The following is a 26,840-nucleotide window of genomic DNA, read 5'->3' on the forward strand; positions in this document are numbered from 1 at the left end:
AACAACAGAAATTTGTTCTTTCACATTCTAGAGCCTAGAATTCCAAAACTTGATAGGAATGCACTGTCTGGTAGCTCTAGGGGAGAAACTGCTCCTTGCTTCTTCCAGCTCCTAGTGGCTGCCCTGCCATTTCTGTGCTTCTGGCCACATCATTCCAGTCTCTGCCTCTGTCTTCACATAGCCTTCTCCTCTGTGTGTCTCCCTAATCTCCCTCTGCCTCTGTCTTATTAAAGACATTCATCATTGGATTTAGGTCCAACCCAGATAATCCAGGATGATCCTCTCCTCTGGAGATTCTTAATTACATCTGTGAAGACCTTTTTCCAAATAGAGTAATGCTCACAGGTTCTGGGGCTTAGAACGTGGACATATCATTTTGGGAGCCACCATTCAGCTCAGTATACCTGGTCTCCATATGTGTAGATGATCCCTATGCTCTCCCAATATGGATCCTAGTTGGACATTTTTGCAATGAGAAGTGTTGGACTGCTTGAATCAAACAATAGAGATTTCTACTGCACAACAACTTTGGTGATAATGGCTAGATACAAGCTTTATTTCAGAGATGGATCATTTGGGGATCCACAGTCCTCCTACCTTAAAAGAAATAACATGAATTTGCTTGAATATTAATATTTCTCTTAGTTTTGAATGAGATGCTTTTAAAGTATCTAAAACTAATTGATACATGCATCTTTTAGTTTAAAGCTGAATGTGTACTAATTTGGGCTGTGAGCCTCCTAAGCAAAAATGCTAGAAAGCCAATTGAATTAACAAATGCACTTGGATTTTGATAGCATTTTTCAGGTAAATGTGGAAGTCCTTCGTGAAGAATCAGCTACAGAAACTGTCTTGCTGTGAGACACCTGTCACAACCAATTCCATTCACTTAGCATTCACTTCTAATGTTAAAGGGTGTTTTGTTTCAACTCCATATCTTCTCTCCCTTGAGAGAGAGAGACCCTTAGTTTAGATTTTTAGTTTTAAAATGAATATAATAACAATAAATCCCACAAAATTAGTATAGGGCTGTATGTATACTGTGCATTTTTAAAACATAGTTTCTGAAATGCCAGTATTCATGGGAACATTCTCCTGGTGAATAAAGATTTGCAAAGCAGAGCTTAGCTTTCATAAAAGATAAGGACATCTCTGTCACACCACCAATGACCTGAGACATGTAACCTCCCTGGGGAAGTATTATTGTTTTCATTATGGTTGCCGAGGAGCAGCAAGTTCAGTTGCTGAATTATTTCCACATTACAGGCAGTAAAATGAAGAAAACTAACCTTGTATAAAATGCTGTAAACAGAATGCCAGAGTTCAAGTGAAAAAAAACTTCACAATTAGTTTCATCCTAAATGGAAAGTTTACTTGCTAGAAACAGAGGTCATGCATTTCACTCTCAATTCTTATCACACTTCTGCTTGTTTCTTCATAGCTATAAGAAGGCTGGTTAATCATCTTCTCTATTCAACAAGCCTATTAATCTCTCTTATTAACCTACAAAACCATGTCAGATGAGGTCCGAAAGCAAGTTTTAAGACCCTGCTAGAACTATTAGTGATGTGCCAAACTTTCTCCACTTCCAGGTTTTATCCATAACCATCTGGCTTATTTCCATCTATAATGGAAAAAGGGATTTGAGGATTTTACTTTGGTATAATTGGCCCTGAATTATGGGTGATTACTTTCATGAAATATGGCATGGTACTGGTTTAATCAAAGACAGTTGCAGCTATCAGGAACCTAAATGATTTTTCTTTTCAGTTCTTGATCAGTACTATTTGAGGGACTTTTTAATGTATTATTTCATATTTACAATTCTCAAGAATGATTTATTTGTTTCAGCTGCCAAATTTCCAGACCTTTGTGATAACCTCATTTGTGGCTACCAGTATGGCATTACCTCATTTCATGCTGTAGAGAAAAAATAACAGGGAAAAAAGGTAACTACTTCTTGCCTTGATCACAGTTCCTGAATATACACTAAGGAGAGAACAGTCAAGTCACATGGAGCTTCAGGTTCTGGGAAGTTGAAAGGACTCATATAACATTCAGGTAACCCACTCCTATATATGAGTCTTGGAGCATGAGGGTCTCAAATTCATACCTGAGGAAAATGACCAACTGCTGCCTACCACTTTTCTGGTAGGTTTTGAGTACTTGGGAATATCAAATAAAAACATGCTGCACCACATATCTTTTTGTTGTTGTTGTTGACTTACGGCATAAAGTTTATAGCATCAGGAAATTTAGCATGTTTCAAGCCCGCCATATCTTTCAGGTATATTTTCCTGTCCATTCACCTCTTTTAATAGTTTGGAACAAATAATGAAAAACATGTGCCATGTTTACAGATTCTGATCCTCCAAGTTGATTAAATCATCAAAGAAATATTTCTACCTCTGCAAACAATGTCTGGTGCCCTATCTATTAGTAGAAAAATTCTAGCATGATGGTCCACTGCAGCAGTTCTCAATGTATGCCTAGGAGGACACTGATTCTAGGAGAGATCAACAATGAACAGTTCACAGCTTTGTTTTCTGCAGAACTTTTTGGAGTCTTTGATGCTGTAATGTGCATTGTATATCCCTAAGAAGTAGATACAGTAAATAGTAACTCCCAAACTCATTTGATGATAAATCTCCTTTTAGTTAATAGAAAAGCAGTGTTCTGAGAACAAACTTGGCCATAACTGTTAGCATAGTACAATATAATGGAATGGGAAAGCAGTGAAAGTGTCATCTTGGGTTCTAGTCTCTGCTCCACCACAAACAGGGCACTTTAAGCAAATCACTTGACAGCTCAAGATTTCAGCTTCCTTTGGGAGTGGAAACAAATGATCTCTTGAGTCTTTTGAAAACTTGAAATGCTGTAATTCTCTGCCCATGGCTAAAGAGATTCCTGTGTAATATCCACTCTTCCAGTCTGCAAGTTTGGTTATGTTCTACAAGTTTCAGTAAGAATCATCAAAACCACTGGAATAATTACATAATTAGCCTGAAAAGGGTTAATATTTTGAATGTATCATAGTCATAAACAAATAGTCCAAATTAGGCAGGTTAAATATCAAAATTGGAACTGGCAGGCTGACACTTGGTCCTTATACCCAAATAAAGAGCTAGAATAGATTTTGGCACACCACGAGGTTTTTGGGAAAGTGAGTGGTTCAGGTGGTGAAGGGCCAGATCTTTTCCTGATGGCATTAGTTCAACCATCCATTCTCCTTTCTGCAGGATCTGGTGCAAAGTGGCGTCATATATGTCCCTTGTTTTCCCATTCTCATCCGTCATTCTCTTTCCTTCTCTCCAAAGAGCATGGAGAAGAACTTGTATAATTAGGATTTGGTGGGATCCCAATACCTTTTTCCCAAAACTCAGGTGACACTCCCACAGAGGAGGGGACCCTCTATAATATATTCTGTTAGATAGGTAAGAAGCATCTCATTTCACTCACAGCAGTCTTATCTTAGAATAACAGAAGGGTATTGTTTGACTCAAATTTGTTTTGTATCCAAAGAAAGTATCTGTGATCAGTGCAAAGACTAATCAGATTTATGTAAAATTTGATTGTGGCCAAAGTAATCTTTTTATTACACCTAATTTTTATGTGTTCATTACGGCAGAAAATTTAGACAGTTCTTTCTCCGACTTTTGAAAATTGCTTTTCTTATCCTTTCATTAATCACAGAAACAGCTGGAGAAAAGAACAGGATGTTTTGTTCTGACTAGAGAATTGTTGGTTAGTGCTTTCTTGACACTTAAACATAGGAAGTTAAGTTTATGTTTGTTTTCTTCTTTTAAATTAAATCCAGGTGCATCTCAATTAGGTTAATACTTGGTTTGGGACAAAAAAAAAATAGGGACTTAAACAAGCGACACTATAACTTGAACAAACTGAACTTGGTAGCTTTCACCTCACTTCATCATTGCAGTTCCTACTAAAATGGAATTATTGAGAGATGTCGGGGTTATATCTGAAGGTTCTAGAAACCAAATGTGGAAAGTTGAAAAACTCATCTGTATAGCTGAAATGAAGTTGAGGTTTCTTAAAGCCAATCGAGCAGAATCTTTTGGCATCCCTTCATCTAAAAATACCACTTGATTAAATTCACTTTTCAATATCCCTTTTAATTCCATAGTATGATTTTTAATGTGCCCTTATTTCTCTGAGAAAAAAAATGGAAATGAAAAGCTGGAATCTAAAAATAAAATCCATACTTAATACACAAGCTAAATATACCCCCAGGTTTTCTCATTGCTACATTAATTCAATGAAATCTAATTTAGGCTGGTACCACTGTTCTGAATAAAGATGAATAAGTATTACCAGTTCACATTGTGTTTCAGCTTCTTTCTTTAAGACTTAGCAGAATAAATGTTAATTGCTTAAGTCCTTACATAAGATCTTGTGTTCTTTAAAGTTTTCTGGAAGAGAGATTAAATGAAGATGGCAAATAACTTTGCATTTATTTTTAGCTGCATCCTATCCTATTGCTATACCCGTAAAGTACTTGTCCTGGTTTCATACCATTTTTTAAGTTGAGTTAACTTTCCCAAATCCGAATACTATTATGTTGCTCACCACATCACCCACATTCTATACTCAAATTCCTGCTATTGTCCTTGTTGCATCCTGGTTCTGCAGGATATTGATAAAGTCACCTTCAAAGTGTACAGAGCTCAAATAAGTTTAGGAATTGAGGGATTAGATAAAGTTAAACAAGTCCCTTTACTGTGGATTGTTTCTGCCCTGTGAACTGTGACTCTCTAAGAGGTCAATGTAGTTTTTTACCTCTTGCAACTTAACCACAAAACATTTTTAAAGCATCTCTATTTAATGAGATTACTCTGTGGAAAACAAAATATAATTCCAGGCTATCAACAGTGTCTGCACTGTGACCCTTACCCATCTTTCTAGCTTCATGTCTCTTATTTTTGTGCAGACATCTTGCTGCCTTTTGGTGACCACACTGCATATTTTTAACACCTCTTGATTTTTGTGCGTGCTGACCCCTACCCCAGCATTTTCTTTCTGTCTTTTTTCTCCTCTTGAAATTTTATTTTTTTCTAGGTCAAGACTGAATGTTATGTACTTTGTTATTATTTTTTTTTCCTGCAAGAAAAATAATTTGCTTCCTCCTTTGTAATCCCATAGCACTTTGTTTATACATCCGCTAAAGCTCTTGCCATTGTCTGTTTTGAATCAGGTAATTGTCCATGTCTTCCTACAAAACGAGAGACTCTTCAGGGGCCCTGGCTTTATCTTAATTTATCTTTACATCTTTCGCTTCTTAGCACTCCACCAGGCACGTAACAGACAGTCATTCTGATTGAACAGAATTGAGTTGAATAACCATAAAACTGTAAGTCAAATCACGTCACTCTTCTGCCCAGAAGCCTGCAGTGGCCTCCATTTTAACTCAGAATAAGAGCTGAAGACCTTACAGGCATCCTCAAGGCTCTACATGCTCACCCACCCTCCTTGCCCCACTACTTCCCAGACTCCATCTCTTAACTTCTCTCTCCCTCATTCATTCCACTCCAGCCAAACTGGCCTCCTGGTATTCCTCCAACATGCGCAAGATCCTGTCTTTAAGATCCTTTCTTCTACCTAAAATAATTTCCCCTAAATACCCACCTGGTTAAATCCTTCACCTCCTGCAAGTCTTTGCTCTAATGTCATCTCCTTGCTCCGACTTACCCTGAGCCCATTATTTAAAATAGCAGCTCTCCTCCCTCCTCCCAGCTCTCCCAGTCGCTCTTACCCTGCTCTGTTTTGGGTTTTCCTTTTCCCACAGTTTCACTACCTTCTAACATACTATGTAATTTAAAATTTATCATGTTTATTATTTTCCTATCTCACCTGGCCAGATGGGAGCCCGCAGGGAGGGAGTATTTGTCGGGTTCTTCATTGCCGTGTCCCAAACCCCCAGAGCAGGCTCTGGCCTATTTTAGGCACTTCATAAAACATATTTTAAAAGAATTGAATGAGTGAACGTGGTTTTCATCCCATTTTCTAGTACAGAAATTTTGCGCTATTTGTTACAATATGTTCATGTAGAACTTAGTGAGATCAGGGTAGTTTTTGTTAGCTTTCATTATTGAAAAATTGTTCTCTGCACTTCAGCTCACTGAAGCTGTGAAGGCAGTAAAACATTGCATCAATTAAAATATTCCAATTAACACTAATCAGGAAGAGCAGTATTAATAACACAGCTGAGTCGGGTTGTTGATTCTTCGTAGCCTCACATATCACTCTAGGCACAGTATGTCAATTTCATAAGGTAAATTTTGTTCCCTCTCATGAATTTTGGTAAAATAAATGAAGACCTTCTTCGAGAGAGAAAAATAGAGCATTAAAAATGTGGCTCCCTCTTTTAAAATACCTTAGTTCCGCTCTTCAATCCAACATAACATTGCTTTCACCATCATCATGGTTAAGAACACGTCCACTCCATCAGAACATTGAGATAGGTTTTGGGAGCCTAAGAAATGTGACAGGTCATTCTTGCCCTCAAGGAGCTTGCACTCTCCACTGGAAGTAAGTGTTTTGGATTCTAGTCTCAGATCATTTACTTATTTTTTTCAGCTTTATTGACATATAATTGACACATAACATCGTGTAAGTTTAAGGTGTACAACATGTTGATTTGGTACACTTATATATTGCAAAATGATTACTACCATAACATTAGCTAATATTGCCATTGTGTCACATAATTACCATTTCTTTTTTGTGGTGAGAATGGTTAAGATCTACTATCTTAGCAACTTTCAAGAATATAATACAGTATTGTTAACTATAGTCACCATGCTGTACATTAGATCCCCAGGACTTATTCATCTTATAACAGGAAGTTTATATCCATCGACCAACATCTCCCCATTTCCCCCACCTCCCAGCAGCTGGTAACCATCATTCTATTCTCTGTTTCTATGAGTTTGGCTTTTTAAAATTCCATGTATAAGTGGTATCATACAGTATTTGTCTTTCTCTGTCTGACTTATTTCACTTAGCATAATGCTGTAAGGTCCATCCATGTTGTCACAAATGTCAGGGTTTTCTTTTTTTCTCATGACTGAATAATATTCCATTGTGTGTGTATATGTATATACATCACATCTTGTTTATCCATTCATCTGTTGATGGACACTTAGGAAATGAAAATAGAATCTCAAAGAGATATATGCACTCCCATGTTCTTTGCAGCATTATTCACAATAACCAAGATATGAGACAACCATATTATCTACTTATTAGAGGTTTAACTTTGAGTAAATCTATTAACTTTTTTGAATTTCAAATGTTGTCTTCTATACAGTGCTGTTATTACTTAATGCCGTCCCTGTCTACTGCACAGGGATGTTTTGATGATCAGATGAGTTATTATGAGTAAAAATGTTGGTTTTTTTTTTAACTTGTTAAAAATAAGATGATACAAATTCATAGAGACAGAAAGTAAAGTGGCAGTTTCCAGAGTCTGGGAGAAGGTTTGAAAGGGGAGCTATTGTTTAATGGGTATAGAGTTTCAGTTTTACAAGATGAAAAGAGTTATGGAGATGGATGGTGGTGGTGGTTACACAACATTATGATTGTATTTCATACCACGTGACTGTATACTTAAAAATATTTAAGAGGGGAAATTTTATGGTATATGTATTTTACCACAATAAAAAAATGTTGGGGAAAAAATATACATACCCCAAGGAGCCCATGCTGAAGGACTGCATTCATTTGGATATATGAGTTCAGGTGCCTTTGATAATTAAGATGGTCCCAAATTCAGGAAAGCTCAACAAAAATAAAGCAATTTTTTTAAGTACTATAAAAATTTAAGGAAACATTATCATTGGTCTAGTTGCTCCCACTATTGTTATTACTACTACCTCTAATAGTTTTTTTGTTGTCATTGTCATTATTACTGTTATTATTATCATCATCATCATCATCTTCTTCATAATCATCATTTTACCTGAAGCATGGCCTAAAAGAATAAAATTTCTGGTATCACCTATGTCTAAACTCCGTGTAAGGTACTAAATATTTGTGACATTTATCGAGTGCCTACAAAGTGCCCAGCCCTGAGCTTGATGCCCAATATACGTTGATGATCTCTGAAATTTATCTGTAACCCCAAAATCAATACTCTCAGCTGCTTCGTGGTCTTTCTTGGACATATTCAGAGCAGCAAAATATTTGGATCACCCTACACATACTTGCCCTGCCGAGCTTGAACAAGGTGATGCTGTGCCTTCTTGTTTCAGCTCTCATACTACAAACAAGTGTCCTTTTTGCAATCTATTTAGTGCAACATTTTTTGCATTTTTGTGCTCTTTGTGGGTAATTTCGCTGTTTGAAATAGCCCAAGTTTAGTACTGAAGTGCTAAAGTGTTCCTAAGCGCAGGAAGGCTGCGATATGCCTTACACAGAAAATACATGTGTTAGATAAACTTCATTCAGACCTGAGTTATAGTGCTACTAGCCATACGTTAATGATAATGAATCAACATTACATATTAAATAAGGTGTATTTAAACAAAAACACACATAAAAAAAGGTTACGTATGAATCGGTTGATGAAAATATTGTGACCAAAGACTCCCAAAACCTAACCCTGTATTTCCCCCAGGAACAACGGTTTGGTATTCACTAATTCAGTATTTGTGGCAACTTTATCGAACATAAATACTGCCAGTGATGAGCATCAACTATAGATACCCAGGAGTGTGGTGTTGTGGTTGAAAGTAAGACCTGGACTTAAATGAGAATAGCAAACTTTAAAACTGTTAGAAAAAAATATCAGAGAATATCCGTATGGCTTTGGGATAATGAACACTTTCTTAAATTAGAAACTAATAAGAATGTTAGCCATAAAGAAAAGATTGAGAAGTTAAGATGACTTCTATTCATCAAAAAATACTAGAAAGAGAGTGGGGGGAAAAGTCGTATACAAGGAGAAGATATTTGTAAAAGTATAACTGACAGAGGGTCCCAAATATATAAAGAACTCCAGTGAGTCAATAAGAAAAAGACAAAAATCCGATAGATGAATGGGTAAATGACATGAACTGGCATTTTAAGAATGATGAAATGTGAGTGGCCCATAAACATATGAAAACAACAACTCTATTAGTAACCAAAGAAATGCAAATTAGAAGTGATGGATTGCCATTTCATATACCAGATTAACAAAAATTAAAATACTAAGGTTAGTGAGGAACAACAGGAATACTCATTCAGGCTGACAAGATTAAAACTTGCCCCAACCACTTTAGAAAACAGATTGTGTAAATCTCTTGTGAACTAGTATATCTAAATTTTTTTATACTTCTAGATATATATATTCTAGATCAGAGAAACCCCTGAAAATGTTCCCAGGAAACATGCCTTCATAGCAGTTTTGTTTATAATAACAAATAAGTAGGAAAAAAATAACCATCTACTCACAGTGGAAAGGGTATATAAACTGTGGCAAATTCCTACAAAGAAGTATTAAACCACAGTGAGAATCAATGAACCACAGCTATACTCATCAAAGTTGATCCTCAAAGGAATAATGTTAAATAAAAATGGCAAATCACAGAAGAATACATAGTACAATTCCGTTTTCATAAAGTACGCATAACTTTCAAGCTAAACAGTATGTTGTTTAGGAATATGTATGTATAATAAAACCATAAGAAAAAACACAAAATGATAAATATATTATTTTAATCAGTAGTGGAGGGTGCAATCACGAAGGAATACACAGGGGCCTTCAAAGTTACTGTCAATGTTTCATCTGTTAATCTGGGTGTTGGGTTCGCAGGTGTGCATTTTATTATTCTTTAAACTCTACATAATCATGATACATGTGCTTAAAATGTCACACACAAAAAAATTAAAAATAAAGAAAAATCTTGGGTTATATGGAGCCAGACAGATTGAGTTAGAATTCTGGCAGGGCTATTTACTACCAGTGTGAACTTGAGCAAATTATTTCACTTTTCTGGGCCTCAGTTTCCTCATATATAAAAGGAAATATAATAGTACCTGCCTCATGGTATTGTTAAGAGGATTAAATGAGTTAACACCTGAAAAGTACCTCGATCAGTGCCAAGCACTCAATAAATCTTAGCTGTAAATGCTATTGTTATTGCTGCAACCCAGAGCTGCCTCTGAATTAGTACCAAACTTCCAACTGAGCAAGAAAGATGCAAGCATTGAGCTCATCACTTGAGTCCCAGGATGACTCAGCAGAGATCCATAATACCTTCACTAGATCACTCAACTTCATACATACATTTTAGGGACATTTAAAAATGTCTGTCTCACTTGCTGTGCTTTGTAGCATTCTGATAACTATGGCTTCATCTACAATATTTAAAGAAGTCTGTCGAAATTTGTGTACCACAATGAGGTTGCAGCTGTAGAGTTTATTGCTACAGAAGAACAATGGAGGTTGCGCTACAATCTTATGAAAACTCCAGCAGCCAAGTTGCAAGGCAGAGACACACCTAGAGACTTTGGAATGGAAAATGACCTCAGGTGTGACATTGTGAAGATGGAAAGATGACAGGCTAGTACTCTGAAATGCAAGACATGAGCTTATCTCATATGAAAACTAGAGTACCAGTAGTCTCAATAGTTGTCAGAGTCTGGGTTTGGATTGACCAACCTGAATGCACTCGATGCTAAAGTTCTCATAAGAATCCGGTCACACCTTGCAGTAGAGTGAGGCCGTGCCCTGCACTGTCTGTGTGCTTTGACCTGCAGTAGAATAGTGGGGAGAATGAGCAGGGCAGAGATGGAGATGGAGAGGAACCAGGTAATGGATGCTGACATGAATTAAACCCAAGATCCAAGTGTCTTGATCCCCATACACCTGGATCCATCATCTGTCCAAATGGAATGTTGATTGGATGATTCACCCCCAGCAAAAAGTACTTCCTTTCAACTCCCATAGCACTTTCTCTCTACCACTCTATAGCATTGATTACTTCCTTTATACCTTGCAATAGAGTTTCTTTTGTGCCTGTCTAATCTAGATTGTAAATTTCTTGAGGTCAGGAACCATGCTTGATTTACCTTCATATTCTCCACAGCATCTCCTCCGCAGGACACCATAAATAATATTGGTGAGGAGAAGGAAAGAAAGGAGGCTAAGGGAGGGTGTTCAGACTGAAAAAAGGATAGTGTGATGGACTGAATGTTTGTGTCCCCCCAAATTCATATGTTCAAATCCTAACCCCTAACATGATGGTTTTAGGAGGAGGAGCCTTTGTGAGGTAATTAGGTCATGAGGATGGAGCACTCATGAATGGGTTAGTGCCCTTATAAGAGGAGACATGGAAAGCTTCCTCTCTCTCTCTGCTCTCCACCAAGTGAGGATACAATGAGAAGATGGCCATCTGCAAACCAGGAAGCAGTCCCTTACCAGACACCGGATCTGCCAGCACCTTAATCTTGGACTTCTCAGTCTCCAGAACTGTGAGGAATAAATATTTGTTGTTTAAGCCATCCAGTCTATGGTCTATTTATTATAGCAGCGCGAACAGTAAGACCTTTTCAGCTCTGAAATTCTCCAGCTCTCTAGCATTTCTAAGGCAGAAAACAGTAGGTCTGTCTAAAGGGACACGTAAATTATCACAGTACTAGTTTGGTAATTGTCTTTATTTAGGAAATCAGTATCTATTTAGTATGCCTGCTCAGTTGTTTCTCCTATTTCTTCCGTTATTTAGAAGTATGGTTTTGTTTTTGCTGGGGAACTGTTTTAAACTTTTAGATGTAAGTTAAAAATACTTATTTATTAGTTTCCTCAGGTGTTACCTGAACTAAGGTGACTTCAATGTCAATTATAAATAAGAAAGTACAAAACTAAATTAAGACTGCTGTGTCACTTGGCACTACTTTGCACCTTCTTGGCAGTCTCAGTGGGGGCCAGCAGCTGAGTTGGCAGAGGGAGAGTGATTTATTCCTCCACATTTGGAGGTAGGATGGGAAGTAAAAAGATTCTACTTTTGTATTTTCTTCCTGTTTTAAAGTTTTCATACCAACATTCCCTATCCTGTTGCCCTAACTTATTTTTCTATAGCACTTATCACCATCAAAGACATTATGAGTGTTTTATTTATTTTGTTTATGGTCATTTTACCTACTTTCACCTCTTTGGTGAAAGAGAGATTTTTTTGTTTTGTTTCGTGTTGTTTTTCAATAATGTATCCCCAGTGCCTAAAACAGTAGCTGGCTTATAATAGGTGCTCATAGCAGGCATATTGTAGGTATTGAATGAATCTGTATTGGTTCTTCTCTACCTTACAGTGCATTTATAAGCAAGGGGCTTAAGTGATGACATTTCCCCAAATTCGCAGGTTTCCACACTGCAGCCTTTTCTCCGATTTCTCTCTGTGGGAATAAGAACGGTGAGACAGCACCCATAGCAGAGTCTAAATAGACGATGAATAAACACATAGCTTGGGTGTATATTTGATGATGGTTTTATTTTCAAAACTGTAATTAAATGAGATAAAAATATATGGTTGAAGTTGCCGAAGCAACTTAAATTCAACATAAATAACAGCTGCTCTTCATCTGGGAATTTCATTTATATGCAGAACTTTTCTTATGCCCTTAAAAATGTTTAACCAGTATACAGCTCATTCAGCATCCAGTATCCCAAGAAATGTTTTCTACTCAAAGAAGGGGAAAGAAAAGGGAAGAGAAATAGCCCCCTTTGAGCCAGTGATTAAACGAACCTGTTACTTCCAACAGCTTTGATTTCCCCCAAATAGCTATATGGCAAAGCATGTCCAATTTCTTAGAAGCAATGAATCTAAGCATGACTGGCATTTTCCTTTGAGTCACCAATCTCTATTTTATTAGTGAAAAAATCCGAAACCGATACATAGTGAGGAATCTTCTGTCTCCTTTTAAAGTGAAACTTTTCTGCAGAGCATGGGTGTTGGCAAATACTGATCAAGTCTGCCTCTCCCTTTAAAGTTAACAATCAGTGTAATTTCCTCCCAAGCTTCTTGGGGAAAATTCCTATTTTGGGGGATAGAATTAAGAGAAAGCTTACCTATATGAGCATCTACCTAGTTTCATTTATGAGCCGGAAGTGAGAAACTGCCCCTCTTCCTTTAGAGATTGCATCCACGGCCATTAAGTCCCAGGCAAATTCCATAGTAAGCTCATGGATCCAGCTTCTGTTCCTGAAGGATTAACAAAAGAAAAGAAATGGAATGAAAAAGTTTGAAATGAAGCGATTTTTTCACATGAAAGCAGGGTTTTTCCTGACTCACTGTATGGCTGGTAGATTTGTGTTCGCTCAGGTTTGATCAAGATCTGTGGCTCAACTATCTCCATTCAGTAATATGTTCCCAAGGCTTTTCCTGTAGATTACTAATTTTACAATGGCCTCTTGATATGTGCCTTTTCAGCATTTCTTCAGAGAATATTTATTTATTCTAGTGTTATTTGAATATATCTGATTTGCCCTCTAGTGTTGTCTGCTTATTAAGAAGACTGGTACAATCAATTACAATGTGCTAATTTTAATTTTCAGAGGGGAGAAGAAAAGGCTATGAAGTAAAAGTTCAAAATGAAGAATCATGTTTCTTTCTGTCAAAACTGTAATGATCATAAGTCTATCAAATTATAGAATTCTCATACTAGGTGAAGAGCAGATAATTGTATGATATATCACTGACTAGCTGATAACAGCCCTGGTTACAAATAACAGGCCCATGCAGTTTGCATGATGTTGTTTCATGTTTTCATCATCTCAGGCATTCCCTGGGGCAGTGGTCAGATGGGAGGGTATTTGTTTTGCCAAGCAGTGAATTTGTTTCATATGCTGATTGCATTCCACTCTTAGCTGTCTCCGAGCTTTCATTTTAAGGTGTGGTAGGTGGCTCAATGCCCTTGATCAGAGACGTTTCCTTAAAGCTATCTTCCAGAGCACCTCTGGCCATTAAGTACAAAGGTCCTTTGTAGCCAAGATGTTGGGAAACAGTGTGTCATGTGGACAAATAGAAGAAAGTTCACCCTAGTCCAAGTCTCATTGACTACCACCTCAGTGTGTGAACCAGGAGGGAAAGCAGTGCTCAACAAGTCCCACTAAAGTACCTAATGTGTGTCAGACACTGTTTTGGGCACTGTGCTATAGCCTGATAAAGACTGAAAAGATTCCTGCCCCTATTAAGCCTTCATTTGTGGAGGGGGGAAGAAGGACGATAAACCAAATAGCATATAAATGAACGAAGTAATTGCAGATGCTGGTAATGATTGCTATGAGAGATGTAATAAAGAGGTGATGTGAGAGAAAGTAACTGGAGCCCGGTGGTTGTCTACTTTAGATAAACACTCAGAAGAGGCTACTCCGAGGAGGTGACATTTCATTGAGTCCTGGAGAATGAACATGAGAAGCCAAAAGATGGTTAAAGAGCATTCCAAACAAAGGGAACAGCAAGTTTAAAAGGTTCTGAGACAGAGTTAGCCTTAAGGTGTTTGAAACACAGAGAGCGAAACATGGTTATTACAGTATAACTAAGTAAGGGGGAGAGTAGCAGAGAATGAGACTGGGGATGTGGACAGAGACCAGATCCCAAAGGGCCTTTGTAGCGCACACTGACTAGTCCATGGTTTATTCCAGAATTTACTAGGGCAATGTTTTTCTGAAACCTTGGTTTCTCTTTGTGTTTTGTAAGTATGAAACCAAAGATAGAGAATGCAGCTGCCTAACCATTAACACTCCTGAGCCAGGGTGATATGCGAAAAGAGATGATCTCCCATAGAGAAAAATGCTGGTAATAATAGCTTGTGTTTTAGGGCACCTGTCTCCGAAGGAGAACAACATTATTTATGAAACCATATCACATTAATCGCAGTAACCTCGTGAGTTAGGTGCACGTTTTTATGGAATACACAGGGTAACTCAAACATTTTAAATTGAGTTGTTCTTTGGCTTCGTAAATAGCACAAAGGTCTAGATAAAAAAGAGTATGTCAAAGAAATGAGGAAAGAGAAAAGAACTAAAATGAGAAATAAAAATAGCTATCAGGAAAGTCACACACTTACAGAGAAAAGGGCAGCAAAGCAACCTTTATTTTCTTGTAAAGTCAAGAAAATAATGGTAGAGAGGTGAAGAAATGTGAGAGTCTTATAGTCAATTAGACAATCAGCAACAGGTTTCACTCCTGTTATTTAATTCAGTAGAGAGTAGAGGCTAAATATATGGGCTTCCAGGTCAGGAAGACCTGGATTCTAATCCATGCTCTTCCTTATACTAAGTCTGTGATCTTGGATGTTAATTTTTTTTTCTATAAAATGGGATTAGTAATAATATATACCTCACAGAGTTGTTGTGAGGGTTACATGAATGAATACGTGGAAAGTGAGAAATTGTGTTCTTTATGTAAGCTATTGGAAACTGACCTTACATTTTCCCCAAAGAGTTAATATTTACAAAAGTGATTACATTTCCAAAGCAGCCCAAAGAAGCCTCCTTAAAACATAACATTGATTATGCTATTTTAAGTTCTTGCTTAGGTTTTGTTGTTGGCAACAAAAAGTGATATAGTAATGTGATGCAAGAAGAGAAGGAGGAGAGTAACCTTTTCTTTTGCTAAATGCAGGATTGCTGACCTCAGGCAGATTTGTCTTTGGCAATCTCTACACACCTTTCCTCATCCTATTTTTTAAGTCATTAATCTTTCTTGAGCTTTCTCAGACCTACTTTGCCTTCCCCATTACTTCATAGATTACATTTTCCTTTGTTTTTTTTTTTTTGCTTAATCAAAAACATTCAGAGAATCCATACTGCTCTTATTTAATTAAGAGGAAGCAATCTAACTGAATTAATTCACTCTTCACTGTAAATGAGCAATAGCAAGGTAATGCATTTGCAGCCATTTATGGTTTTAAAATGGCATTTCTATAATTCCAAAGTAATCCCTAAATTGTAGAGTTTCATCTGGTATGACTAAAGAGGGTGAGAAAAAAATTCAGACATTTGGAGGGAGAACATTGTGATGTCAGAATCAGCACCTGGGAGAGCTCTCACAAGTTCTTCCTTTTTACTTTGAAGTAAGTGCTCTAAGGATTTTCACAGTGATGTCCATAGCAACAGCATTAGGAATTATGAAAGAACAAGATCATAAGCCATTTCTGTGAATGATTCATTTGTAAACTGAGTGTACATTAACTTAAGAATATTAATAAGACCCTTTGTTATCTATACAAAGATCTTGAAGAGATTTGCTTTCCTTTTCAATATCAAACCACCACCTATAATCAGATTTTGGACCCTTAGTTTAGACCACCAACAAATTGGGGTAATTAATGTCAGATCTTTAGCACAGCCATTGGTTTTTGTATTGTTTTGTTTTACTTAGCTGTTGGAGAGAAAAAATGGCTGGCACCAACATTGGGAACAAAGGAGGAACTCAAAAAGTATTTGCTGAAGATTGGATAAACACATGGAAAAATTAATGGCATAAGGAAAGCAAGATACTGACAAGCATATCTGTCATGTTTTATGATTATATATATGTATTTCAACTTCCTATTTCCATCTGGTATATAGTGTGAACTCCTAAAACTTTAAGCTCAATGAGTAAATTTATATAATCAGTAAATAATCCAATGATTCATCTTTTATTTCTGTTTTAAAATAACATATTTTTGCGCCCTTTATAAAAAATAAACATCAATTTTTACTGTTTTATGAAAATGATATTTTCCACCTTTACGTTAAAAAGTAACACAAGCTCTCTCAGACCATATCATCATAGGAAGTTCTTAAGGAGAATTATCTGGATCCAGTATATCTCAGTATATCTTAATTGTAAGTCATATAAAGAATACAGTCCATGCACTGCAAAGAATGAGGTATCTGGTTCACATCAGCATCTATCTAGACTTGAAAACACAATTAAGACTAGCAAAAGAAGATGTATTTTAAGTCATATCAACATTTTTTCCCACAGTAGGATTGACTTGACCACTCTAGTGTTACTTTAACTGGTAGAAGTTTGGACTTGCTAGCTTTCCTCCAGTGGATCAATTTTCTTTAGACTTTCCTTTGATGCTCAGAAATGGTAATGATAGTGCTAACATTTATGGGCTACAGGCTTTGGACCAGACAGTATGTTAAGTGCTTTGCATGCGTGATCTTAATCTTCAAAGAGCCCTATGAAATGGGAATTATTGTCCTGGTGTTAGAGATGAAAAAACTAAAGTTCAAGGAGATTAAGTAACTCCCCTACAACATATAGCTAAAGAGCAAGAATGCTGAGTTTGTACTCAGGTCCTTGTGACTCCAAAGCCAGTGTGTTAAACCATTATGAAATTCTTCCTCTTTCTGTATACTCTCTCAAGGAAAATGCAGTCAACCATGCCAGTCTTACTAATGGTTTCTTCCTTCTTCTGAGTGGAAGGAATATCAAAAATGTAGATTTGCAACTCCTAAGGTTTTGTAAATTTAGACTTATTTTCAGTGTGAGTCTCTAGAATTCAAGAAACCATACAAATGTGCATCCACACATGCACACACTTAAGGAGCAAATGGCAGAAAGTCAAAACATAATTACACTGCATGATAATTGGTTTTTAAAGTTATGTTCCAAAAATACCTCTTTTTTAAAAAATAAATTGGGCAGTCATCGTTATGGGAGTCATATTTGTAACAAATGTATCGGTTGACCATTTTTCCAAGCTGATATTGATTTCCTTATTGATTGCTACTTTCAGAATTAGAAGAAGGAATAACAAAGGGAACTGGTGCTGGCAGTTTCTTGTTCTGAGGCCACCCTGAGAGAATTAATAAATTCGGGTCTGTCCGGGAAAAAAGTGAATTGGTATTTTTTTCACTTATAGTAAATAATACATGCATTAAAAATATATTTATTGGGCCGGCCCAATGGCGTAGTGGTTAAGTTCGCACGCTGCACTTCTGGCAGCCCTGGGTTCGCAGGTTCGGATCCTGGGCGCGGACCTATGCACCGCTCATCAAGCGACGCTGTAGCCGGCATCCCACGTAAAGTAGAGGAAGATGGGAACGGATGTTAGCCCAGGGCCAATCTTCCTCAGCAAAAAGGAGGAGGATTGGCAACAGGTGTTATCTCAGGGCTAATCTTCCTCACACACACACACAAAATACATGTACTACTTGCATGGTTTACTATACCATTTTTCCTCTTTCCTTTTCTCCTGCCTCTCTGTGGAGTCTTAATAAACCATGATGTGTGTTCTCATCTCGTTAACCTTTCCTGGCCATTTTAAAACTAAACTTCTTATATTCTTCTTTGGGTGGTGCCACCCTATGAATGGCTTCAGCTCTCCCTGTTCATATGTGTGATAGGTAATCCTTAAATGATGGCCTAAATAAGTTATTCTTTCTTATTTACTGCCAGTATGTCTCAAAAAATATCTTGGATCCTCTTGATTTTGTTTTCTCTTCCCCAGCTCTGAGCATTTAATAACTTTCCAGGGAGGATATATGTAGAGAATTTTTTTCCCTTCACTCTTTGATTTACTCTTCAGTCTGAATTTGAAATGTTTGTGTATATTAAGGCTTTTTATTATTTATCACATATTGCAACTTTAAAACCTCTGTACACTTTTACTTCCTCAGGAATTTAACTGCTAAATCATTTTGTCTGTGTTCTCAATAAGCTATATGTTCCAAGTACTATAGCATATTTTCTAATCTCATTTAAAAATAAAATGCAGATTAATTCCATAGGAGAACAAAGGACAGTTGTTTTCACAGAAAAATATGATATGAAAACACATCTGCCACAAAATTGTGCATGCCTTAGTACATGATTTCTGGAAAAATTTATGTAAAATGCTAATGAATAAAATCAACACCAAAAAGTACAGCCATTTGTTTTTTTAACGTCTACAATAACATGTCGATGAACCATATAAAAAGCTAGAAAAACAAGCTGTTTTGACAAACCATGGTACACAGATATTAATTCACTGTCATACATACACATCATTTATTCAACCATATCTTTTGTAACCAATTGCCGGGAGCTAAAGGGAATAAAATCCAAGTGTAATTGTTCAGCTACCTTCCTAACAATGTAAGCATTTAGCTCCTTAAGAGAGTTGTTTCTGATTGTTTTCTCCTTGTTCAACTTCATCCTTTGCACCTAATGTTTAAAATCCCCACATCAAGTACTCGGCCACAAGAGAAAGCAAAGGAATAGAAGGTTTCAAATTAAATGTACCGACTCATTGCATTGTGCATTGAAATGTGGATTTTCTTACATGTTCACTGAAGAACATAAAATTCATTCAAATGAACTTTTTTTTTTTTTGTCTCTAAGATATGGAGTAACTCGTTTGAATGCTCTTTTTTGCTGGCTTCGCTAAATCAGTGAGGAAGCCATATATCTGGTGCTTCAGAGCAGTGGCTTTGGAGAGAGACAGATATGAGTTTGTGTTCTTCTTCTGGTCACTTCCTAGGTGCGTGAGGAAAGTACTGAACCTCTCTAAGCTTCAGTTATATCACCTGTAAATTGGGAATTTGAACTATAATGGAATTAAATGAGATCTATACGAAAAGTACTTGGCACGTGGTATGACGTTAATACATTTTGCAAGTAGATACTGTTATTGCTAATAGTGCAATGGTCGTGGCAGTAGAGCTTATCCATAATGTATTCTAACTATCTCATAATACTGATCATTACCCAGTACCAAAGCTTTGGAGATAAAATGACTCTAACTAAAACAATATGTATGGGAATATTGCTGAGAAGGGCCTGGCCACGAGTGAACAACTTACCAAAAAGAATCACTTTACACACATAGTTGTTTAATTTAGAAAAGTTGTTTAATTTAGAAAATTATCATGCTGCTACCGATTAGAATCCGGATGAATAGTTATATCTGAAAAGACTAGTTTTGAACATGCAGCCGTTCCTTAAACATGTGCATAAATATGATGTCTTTTGCTTAGCACGTACAGCTCTCTCTAGAGTGCATTTGCTATTTGGAACCCTTTTTTATTTTTTTATTTATTTTTTTGTGTGAGGAAGATCGGCCCAGAGCTAATATCTGCCAATCCTCCTCTTTTTTATTTTATTTATTTTTTTGCTGAGGAAGACTGGCCCTGGGCTAACATCCATACCCATCTTCCTCCACTTTATATGGGACGCCGCCACAGCATGGCCTGATAAGCAGTGTGTCGGTGCGCGCTGGGGATCCTAATTGGCAAACCCCGGGCTGCCGCAGCGGAGCGTGCACACTTAACCGCTTGCACCACCGGGCCGGCCCCTAGAACCCTTTTTTAAATGGAATGATTGGGGTATGATTTGCTACTGGATTACAGCGTTCCTCAATGGACAGAAAAAACATACAGTGAGCACCAAACTTGTGGTATGAAAGGCCTTGTGCTTTTCAAATATTATCCCGTTTAATCTTTGCCTATAATTCCTATTTGAAAACAAAGCACATTTATTCTCATTTTACTTATGAGAAAATGACGACTTGCCCAAGGTCAACAACACAGCTCATAAATGGCAGAGATGATTTTCAAACTCAGATCTGTCTAAGTGCAGTCTTTCCAATCACCATGTAGGTAGAGTCTACCATCTGGAATCTACTTTAATTAACTATTAAAAAGCATTTCTAATTGTTTTTTCAAATACCAGATTAATGTGATATATTCTGACTGCCCGAATCTTGTAGAACTGCACAGATGCATAAACTAAAAAGGAGGAAACAGGAATCCAGATTTTTAAGCTCAGTTAGGACAGTTAAAAACCGTTGCATATATTTCTCATTATCTTTCCCATTTCCTAATGCACTTCCTCTAGTCAGAACCGTGGTAGATTTTGCCTAGATAAGACTTGATCTCTATTATCTATCAGCTCTTAATGTTTCAGGCAATTCTGGAGATTGGATGGAATCTCTGTGCAAAAACTTAGATGACTTATTCCAAGAACCTGAATGCAGAAGTGACCATTCAGACTGATTCAGTGTTACTTTTAGGGATAATGCTGTTACAATATTAATGCCATAATAAAGTTTTTTAAATCTCAGGTTTAGTCTCCTTTGAAGGCTTCTCAAACAATTTCCTTAAGAGAAGAAAAAATCGTGTCTGAGCCTCACCTGGTGCTCATTGAATAATAAGAAGTTTATTACATCAGAAATGTAATTCAAATTATAGTAATGTTTCATTTTGTTCTGTGTGTGTCCTCCAGGTGCCCCTTTTCACACTCAACTCTGGCAGTCTTTGGGTTCCTCTGATTAGGTGTTACCTGTCAGTCCTCCCTACTAAACTCTTGAATCCCTGCAGGGCAGAAACTGTGTTCTCACAATGTTTGCATCCTGATCCAGCAACCAGATGATGTTTAATGAAATTTTTATAAATATTTGATTGATGGAAACAATAATGTTTGAGCTTAAAATTTGTCTAGTTCCAGAAGAAACTGGTAATCAAGACATATATGTGTATAAATTTTTTAATACCCTGAACTCTCCCTAAAATCAAGCCTGAGTGTGGAAACATCCATTTTGTAACTGCAGGAAGGCTGTCCAGGTTCACCTTCTAGCTCCAGCACTCACTAATGTGGTAGCCTTTAACAAATTCCATAGTGCCTCTCTTTTCTAGTCTGTAAAATGGGGACACTAATGGTACTTAACTCATATAATTGTTATTAAGATCCCCTGAAATAATCATCATAAAATACTTACCAAAATGGCCACCACGGAGGAAATAGTCCATAAATGTTACTGTACTCTAGTGTGCACAGCTAGATGGCTTGCAACCCTGCAGAACATACTTGGCTGGAATAATTCTCAAATCTGATAAGGGGCTATTAAATCAAATGTTTTAGACAACAAAAAATGAAATGGCACTTAAAACACTCCTTGTTGAGAGGATTTACATTTGGGAGGATGAAAGAAAAAACATTTTTTTGGAACAATAATATGTCTGACACTTTATTAGACATATTTCTCTCATTAACTCATTTTTATTGGCAACTGCTTATTTGCTGACTCAAACTGTGATCTTTGGGTTTGTAATGTCTTATCTCTCTAACCAGACTTGACCCCCTTGAGAGAGGGGAACTTTTTTCCAAACAGATCATTGGATGATATCTTATAAATATTTAAAAATATGTAAGAACTTTAAAACAATTATGTATATGTCTATTTATACATTGTATATAATGTGTGTGTGTATAGAGAGAGTCATATTCTAGGTACATACAGAGTGACAAGTATAATTGCATGTAATAGAATGATTTGTGAAGTGCACAGAATTGAGTAGCAGAAGACATGAATTTATATCCTGATAATGATATTTAATTACAGAGAGATCTTGGGGAGGTCATTAACATCATTAAACCTTGATTTCTTCTCCTAGACCTGTACTGTCTAATCTAGTTTTCTGCAGTGATATAAATGTTCTACCTTTCTGCTGTCCAATATGGTAACCAGGAGCTATGTGTGACTTGAGTACTTGAAATGTGGCTAGTGTGACTAAGGAACTGAATTATACACTGTATTTAATTTTAATTGTTTTAAATCTAAATAGACACATGTGGCAAGTGGCTACCTTAGTGGACAGTATAGATATAGAATCAAGGAGAACAGAATAATATCATGTGAAAAGAGTCTACACTGAATTCCCCTAGTATGGGTTCTGCTAAGGCTGTTTTTCAGCAGAAGACTATCCTCTTTTGAAATATAGTGATACTCTCCCATAACATCTTAGGACTTTAAATTTATTTTATTTTATTGAGGTCATAATAGTTTATAACTGTGAAATTTCGTTGGTACATTATTATTTGTCAGTCACCATATAAATGTGCCCGTTTACCCTTTATCCCCACCCCCCAACCCCCTTCCCCTCTGGCAATCAGTAAACTGTTCTCTTTGTCCATGTGTTAGTTTATCTTCCACATATGAGTGAAATCATATGGTGTTTGTCTTTCTCTGTCTGGCTTATTTCGCTTAGCTTAATATCCTCAAGTAGGACTTTAAATTTTAAACCATTTTTACTTTATTTCTCCCAATAGATCTTGAAAACTTTAAAACAAGAACGAGAAGCACTGTGTCTGTCCGCCAAGGTCAGGGGATGGTACTACTGTGTGGCCCACCAGCCCATTCTGGAGGTAACTATAAATGCACTGAAATGTGCACACTTCACTGGCTGCTATTTTTCTTGCTGATTTTCTCCCTCTTGACACCAGCTGAGGGGACAGTGTCATTTGTAGAGATTCCCAAAGTCCCTCTGTGTCAAGGAAGAATCGTTGTCACTGCCTCCCATAATTAGGATAGGAAAATATCAGATTGTGCAAATGTTCCACCCTACTTGCTGTCTTCCTGGGACAGGGGGAAAGACATCTGAGTCAATGGAAATCAGAATCCTGTTGCTTGGTAAAGCAACGTGGATAAAAGTACTGGTACTTTTTCCAGCTTGATTTGGTTAAAAGATGGTCTTGCTTCATTTCATCTCGTTCTTGGTCTGGGAAGGGATCAGACTCAGATCCAAAGTCCCTTGACCACAGAATCCAAGATCACTTTGTGAAGACTCATAATGACTAGATCAGTTAAGAAGGCATTTGACTGCAAATAACTGAAAACAGTGCTAACATTGGCTTTGACAGACTGGAGTGTGTGTTGTTCTCACGTACATTTCCAAAGGCATGTAGTCTAAAGCTGGCACTGCTTCTTGAGGATGTCAGCCAGGACTCAAGCCCTTTCTCTGATCTTTCTCTAAAGTCTTTAACATGTGGCATTGCTAAGGCACCAAGTGAGCAATCTAGATAGGAAGAAATGGAAGGACAAAAAGGAAGCCTTTTTTTTTTCCAGGAATTTAATGTTTCAGTGCACTTTGCTCTAGCTTTAGCCAGCCTGCTACATTGTCCTTTTTTGGGAGTGAGGGAGTTTGGGGGTACATAAAGTGGACTTGAGGATTTCCACCGTACAAAAAAGATATGACTGAAAGCAAAACAGTGTAAGCTCCCTTTTTTTTTTTTGAAGAACCAGACATTTTAAGACAGAAGCTTTGCAAAACATTCACATTTTTTTATCATTAAATGAGAAAATCTCATTCGTTATATCATCACATTGCTCATCAGAGAAATGCTGCAGTGATGAAGAAAGTCAGTGTTGGGTCAACCAAAGTCCTCATTTCTACAACATTCACTTACAAAGAAATAATGTCCAACACAGCATTCTTGGTTTTCTTCACACTGAAATCCCCCCCAAATAATCTTCTAATGAGATATTTTACTACATAAATTATAGTTCTTCATTTTTACAATTTGCCCCAAACTGTATGAGAGATGTATCACACTAAACTTTCTAAAGCTGTTAGGAAATTGTTCACACATTGTCATCGTCTGCTACGGCACTGCTTCTTATCTCTGTATCATCATTCTCAATAGCAGGTTTGAAAGGCAAGGACGAAAGTCAAAATTCTCTGTTTCACTTTGCCTTTGTATGATGAAAGGTTGGCTTTGCCCAAGGACTACATTTCATTTATTAACTCCAGTGGCAAAGGAGACTGAAAAATCAGCTATTTTATACAGACACACGATGGCCCTGAAAAAAAATCATAATTTTGTTAATAAGGGAGAATATAGAGAGATGCTGTGTAGGCAACTTGCAGTGTCTGCTAAAAGGACTAATGATGACTGTAAGGCAAATCTGACTGCATATAAAGGATTCAGTAGTGTGGAGGTTTAATAGGTAGTGATATTTATTAGGATTCCACTGAAGTTTGTGATGACCAGATTGATACACTCTGTTCTTGGGAATTCTCGCTAAAATTTAATTTGATATCTGCTATCCTTGTTATTACCTTAATTTCCTATTTGGCTTTACACGTGATTAAAAGAGAAAATATTTTAAACTGAGAATTTGAAAACACTCTTTTATTTGTGTCCTGTATTCAAAAGTTGTGACTTTTCCCTTCTCGTCAAATGGCCCAGCTAACATTTCCAGAAGGAAATGACGATGAGCAAAATAGCTAAAAGGCTTGCACTTCAAACACAATGAATATAAAAGCAGGTGGAGGAGGCAAGTGCCCCTCCAAGTCTAGATCGCGGACATGGAAATATTAGGGTTCTGGTTTTTGAAGACTGGCAGAGAATCCAGATTAGACTTCAGGAGTTTGTGTTCTGAGAAATGGGTTTATTCTTTACAACTTCATTTTCTCTTCAAGTTAGTATCAGAAGCATTAAATATGGAGTCCAGGGCATGAGTTCCAGCCCTGGCTCTGTTTCAAATGATTATTTGATATTGGACAAATATCTTCAAATTCTCTATGCTACACTCTACGTATCTATAAAGTGAAGAGATTAAAGGAAATCTCTCAGATCCCTTTCAGTTCTATCACTATGAAATAATAACTCAATAAAGACTAAACTTATTTATAAAGTATGTTTGCATTATTGAAGTCCTGTCATTTGTGTGAGGAAACCAATTAACTGGACATATATTTAAGTTAAAGTGAAGTTCACTCAAACTAACACTTTTCTTGTTATGAAATCTGATCAAAATAAGAATTGAAGATTTTCTCATTTCTGCTGCAGTCTACCTTCACAGCATTAAGTTTTCATAACATGGCAGCAACTCTAAAAATTAATCTTGTAGGTATATTAAGAAAAAAATACTCCACTACTCCCTGGTATAATGATATCTTTGGGAAAGGCAAACACATGGAGTGCTGCTGTGCTGCTACACAATGAAGTACCTGAACATTTTCCCCTTCCCACAGAGAAATATGTTAAAATTTTTCGTAGACATCCCCTGAAATGTGCCTGTCTCTGCTGGCAGCAGACAGCAGCTCTGAAATCCAGTTCCTTGAGCTGTGCTGACATTCCTGACAGTCTTGGTGGTGCAAGACAAGGAAATAAATATTCTCATTATGGGCCCTATTAGAAACTGTGTGCTCGGTAACACGGTGGGCAAGGCAGGCAGGACAAGGGAATTTGTGGGAAAACAACAAGGAGGATCTTGAAGGTTGTAAGAGAGCATCTCAGACATCCATCAGTTTTGGGCAGTGGGTCATTGATTATCGGATGAAATGCCCCCAATTACTGAAAACTTTCCAATGCAAACTTTCTAGCAGTGATTCTCTTGTTGTTCTGCAGGCTGTATATCACCTTAAAGCTGGCAGAATAACCATGAGCCACTGGACGTACTGAGCGTTTTAGACCTAGCATATGGTATCCCAGTTTCAATTGTAACAGATCATGCAGAGGAAAGGAAATGAGTCAGCCTTTTATTATATCAGTGGGATATTGAGTAATGGCATGAAATCCATTGTAGGGGATGCTGCATGTCCTATTTAAAAGCTGTGCAGTGTCAGACCTTCTTAGGGTAACATAGAAATGAACAGCAATTAATCTATTTTAAAAAGCATTTCAGTCAGCAGGTATTTCTAGTAATCTACCAATCACTATGTGTAGCATCTTTGTCGTCTCTTGGATAATAGATACAAATTCAAATGTGATGTCATTACGTAGATTTTGCTATTAAATCTTAATGCAAACACCAAAGAATAGAAATCACTATGATGGGCTCTGGTGGTCTGTGATGCTCCTTCATATTAGAAACAGAGTTTATTGAGGTCCAGATTTTTCACCTTGCGTTGCATCAACTCCAAGGTCATTTGGCACCAGGAATTCATGATCTTTAACCAAGCTGTCGTTAAATAGGAACAGAACTGAGGTACTTTGAGATTCTTCCTTCCAGTGCACTAAAATTGCCAGGTTATTCAACAGTGAAGTCCTCAGGAACTGGTCATCAAGGGAAGTTTTTGTTCCCACCTCCCTTTTATATGTCACCAATATCCTTGCTTCTTAAAATATGATCCG

The 26,840-nt window shown here is 37.0% G+C and overlaps 1 protein-coding gene across 9 annotated transcripts in view; it reads left to right on the forward strand.

The window, feature by feature from the left end:
- CNTN4 (contactin 4) overlaps positions 1-26,840 on the forward strand; it is an 892,715-nt gene that overhangs the window by 636,795 nt on the left and 229,080 nt on the right. For all 9 annotated transcript variants that reach the window (XM_087431362.1, XM_087431364.1, XM_087431363.1 and 6 more), the window contains one exon: positions 23,031-23,126. In XM_087431362.1, coding sequence (XP_087287488.1) covers positions 23,031-23,126 — 96 coding nt within the window. The remainder of the gene's footprint in view (positions 1-23,030; positions 23,127-26,840) is intronic.

The sequence above is a fragment of the Ceratotherium simum genome, chromosome 5, assembly GCF_057802395.1.
Source record: "Ceratotherium simum simum isolate JZ-2026a chromosome 5, ASM5780239v1, whole genome shotgun sequence".
Lineage (NCBI taxonomy): Eukaryota > Metazoa > Chordata > Mammalia > Perissodactyla > Rhinocerotidae > Ceratotherium > Ceratotherium simum.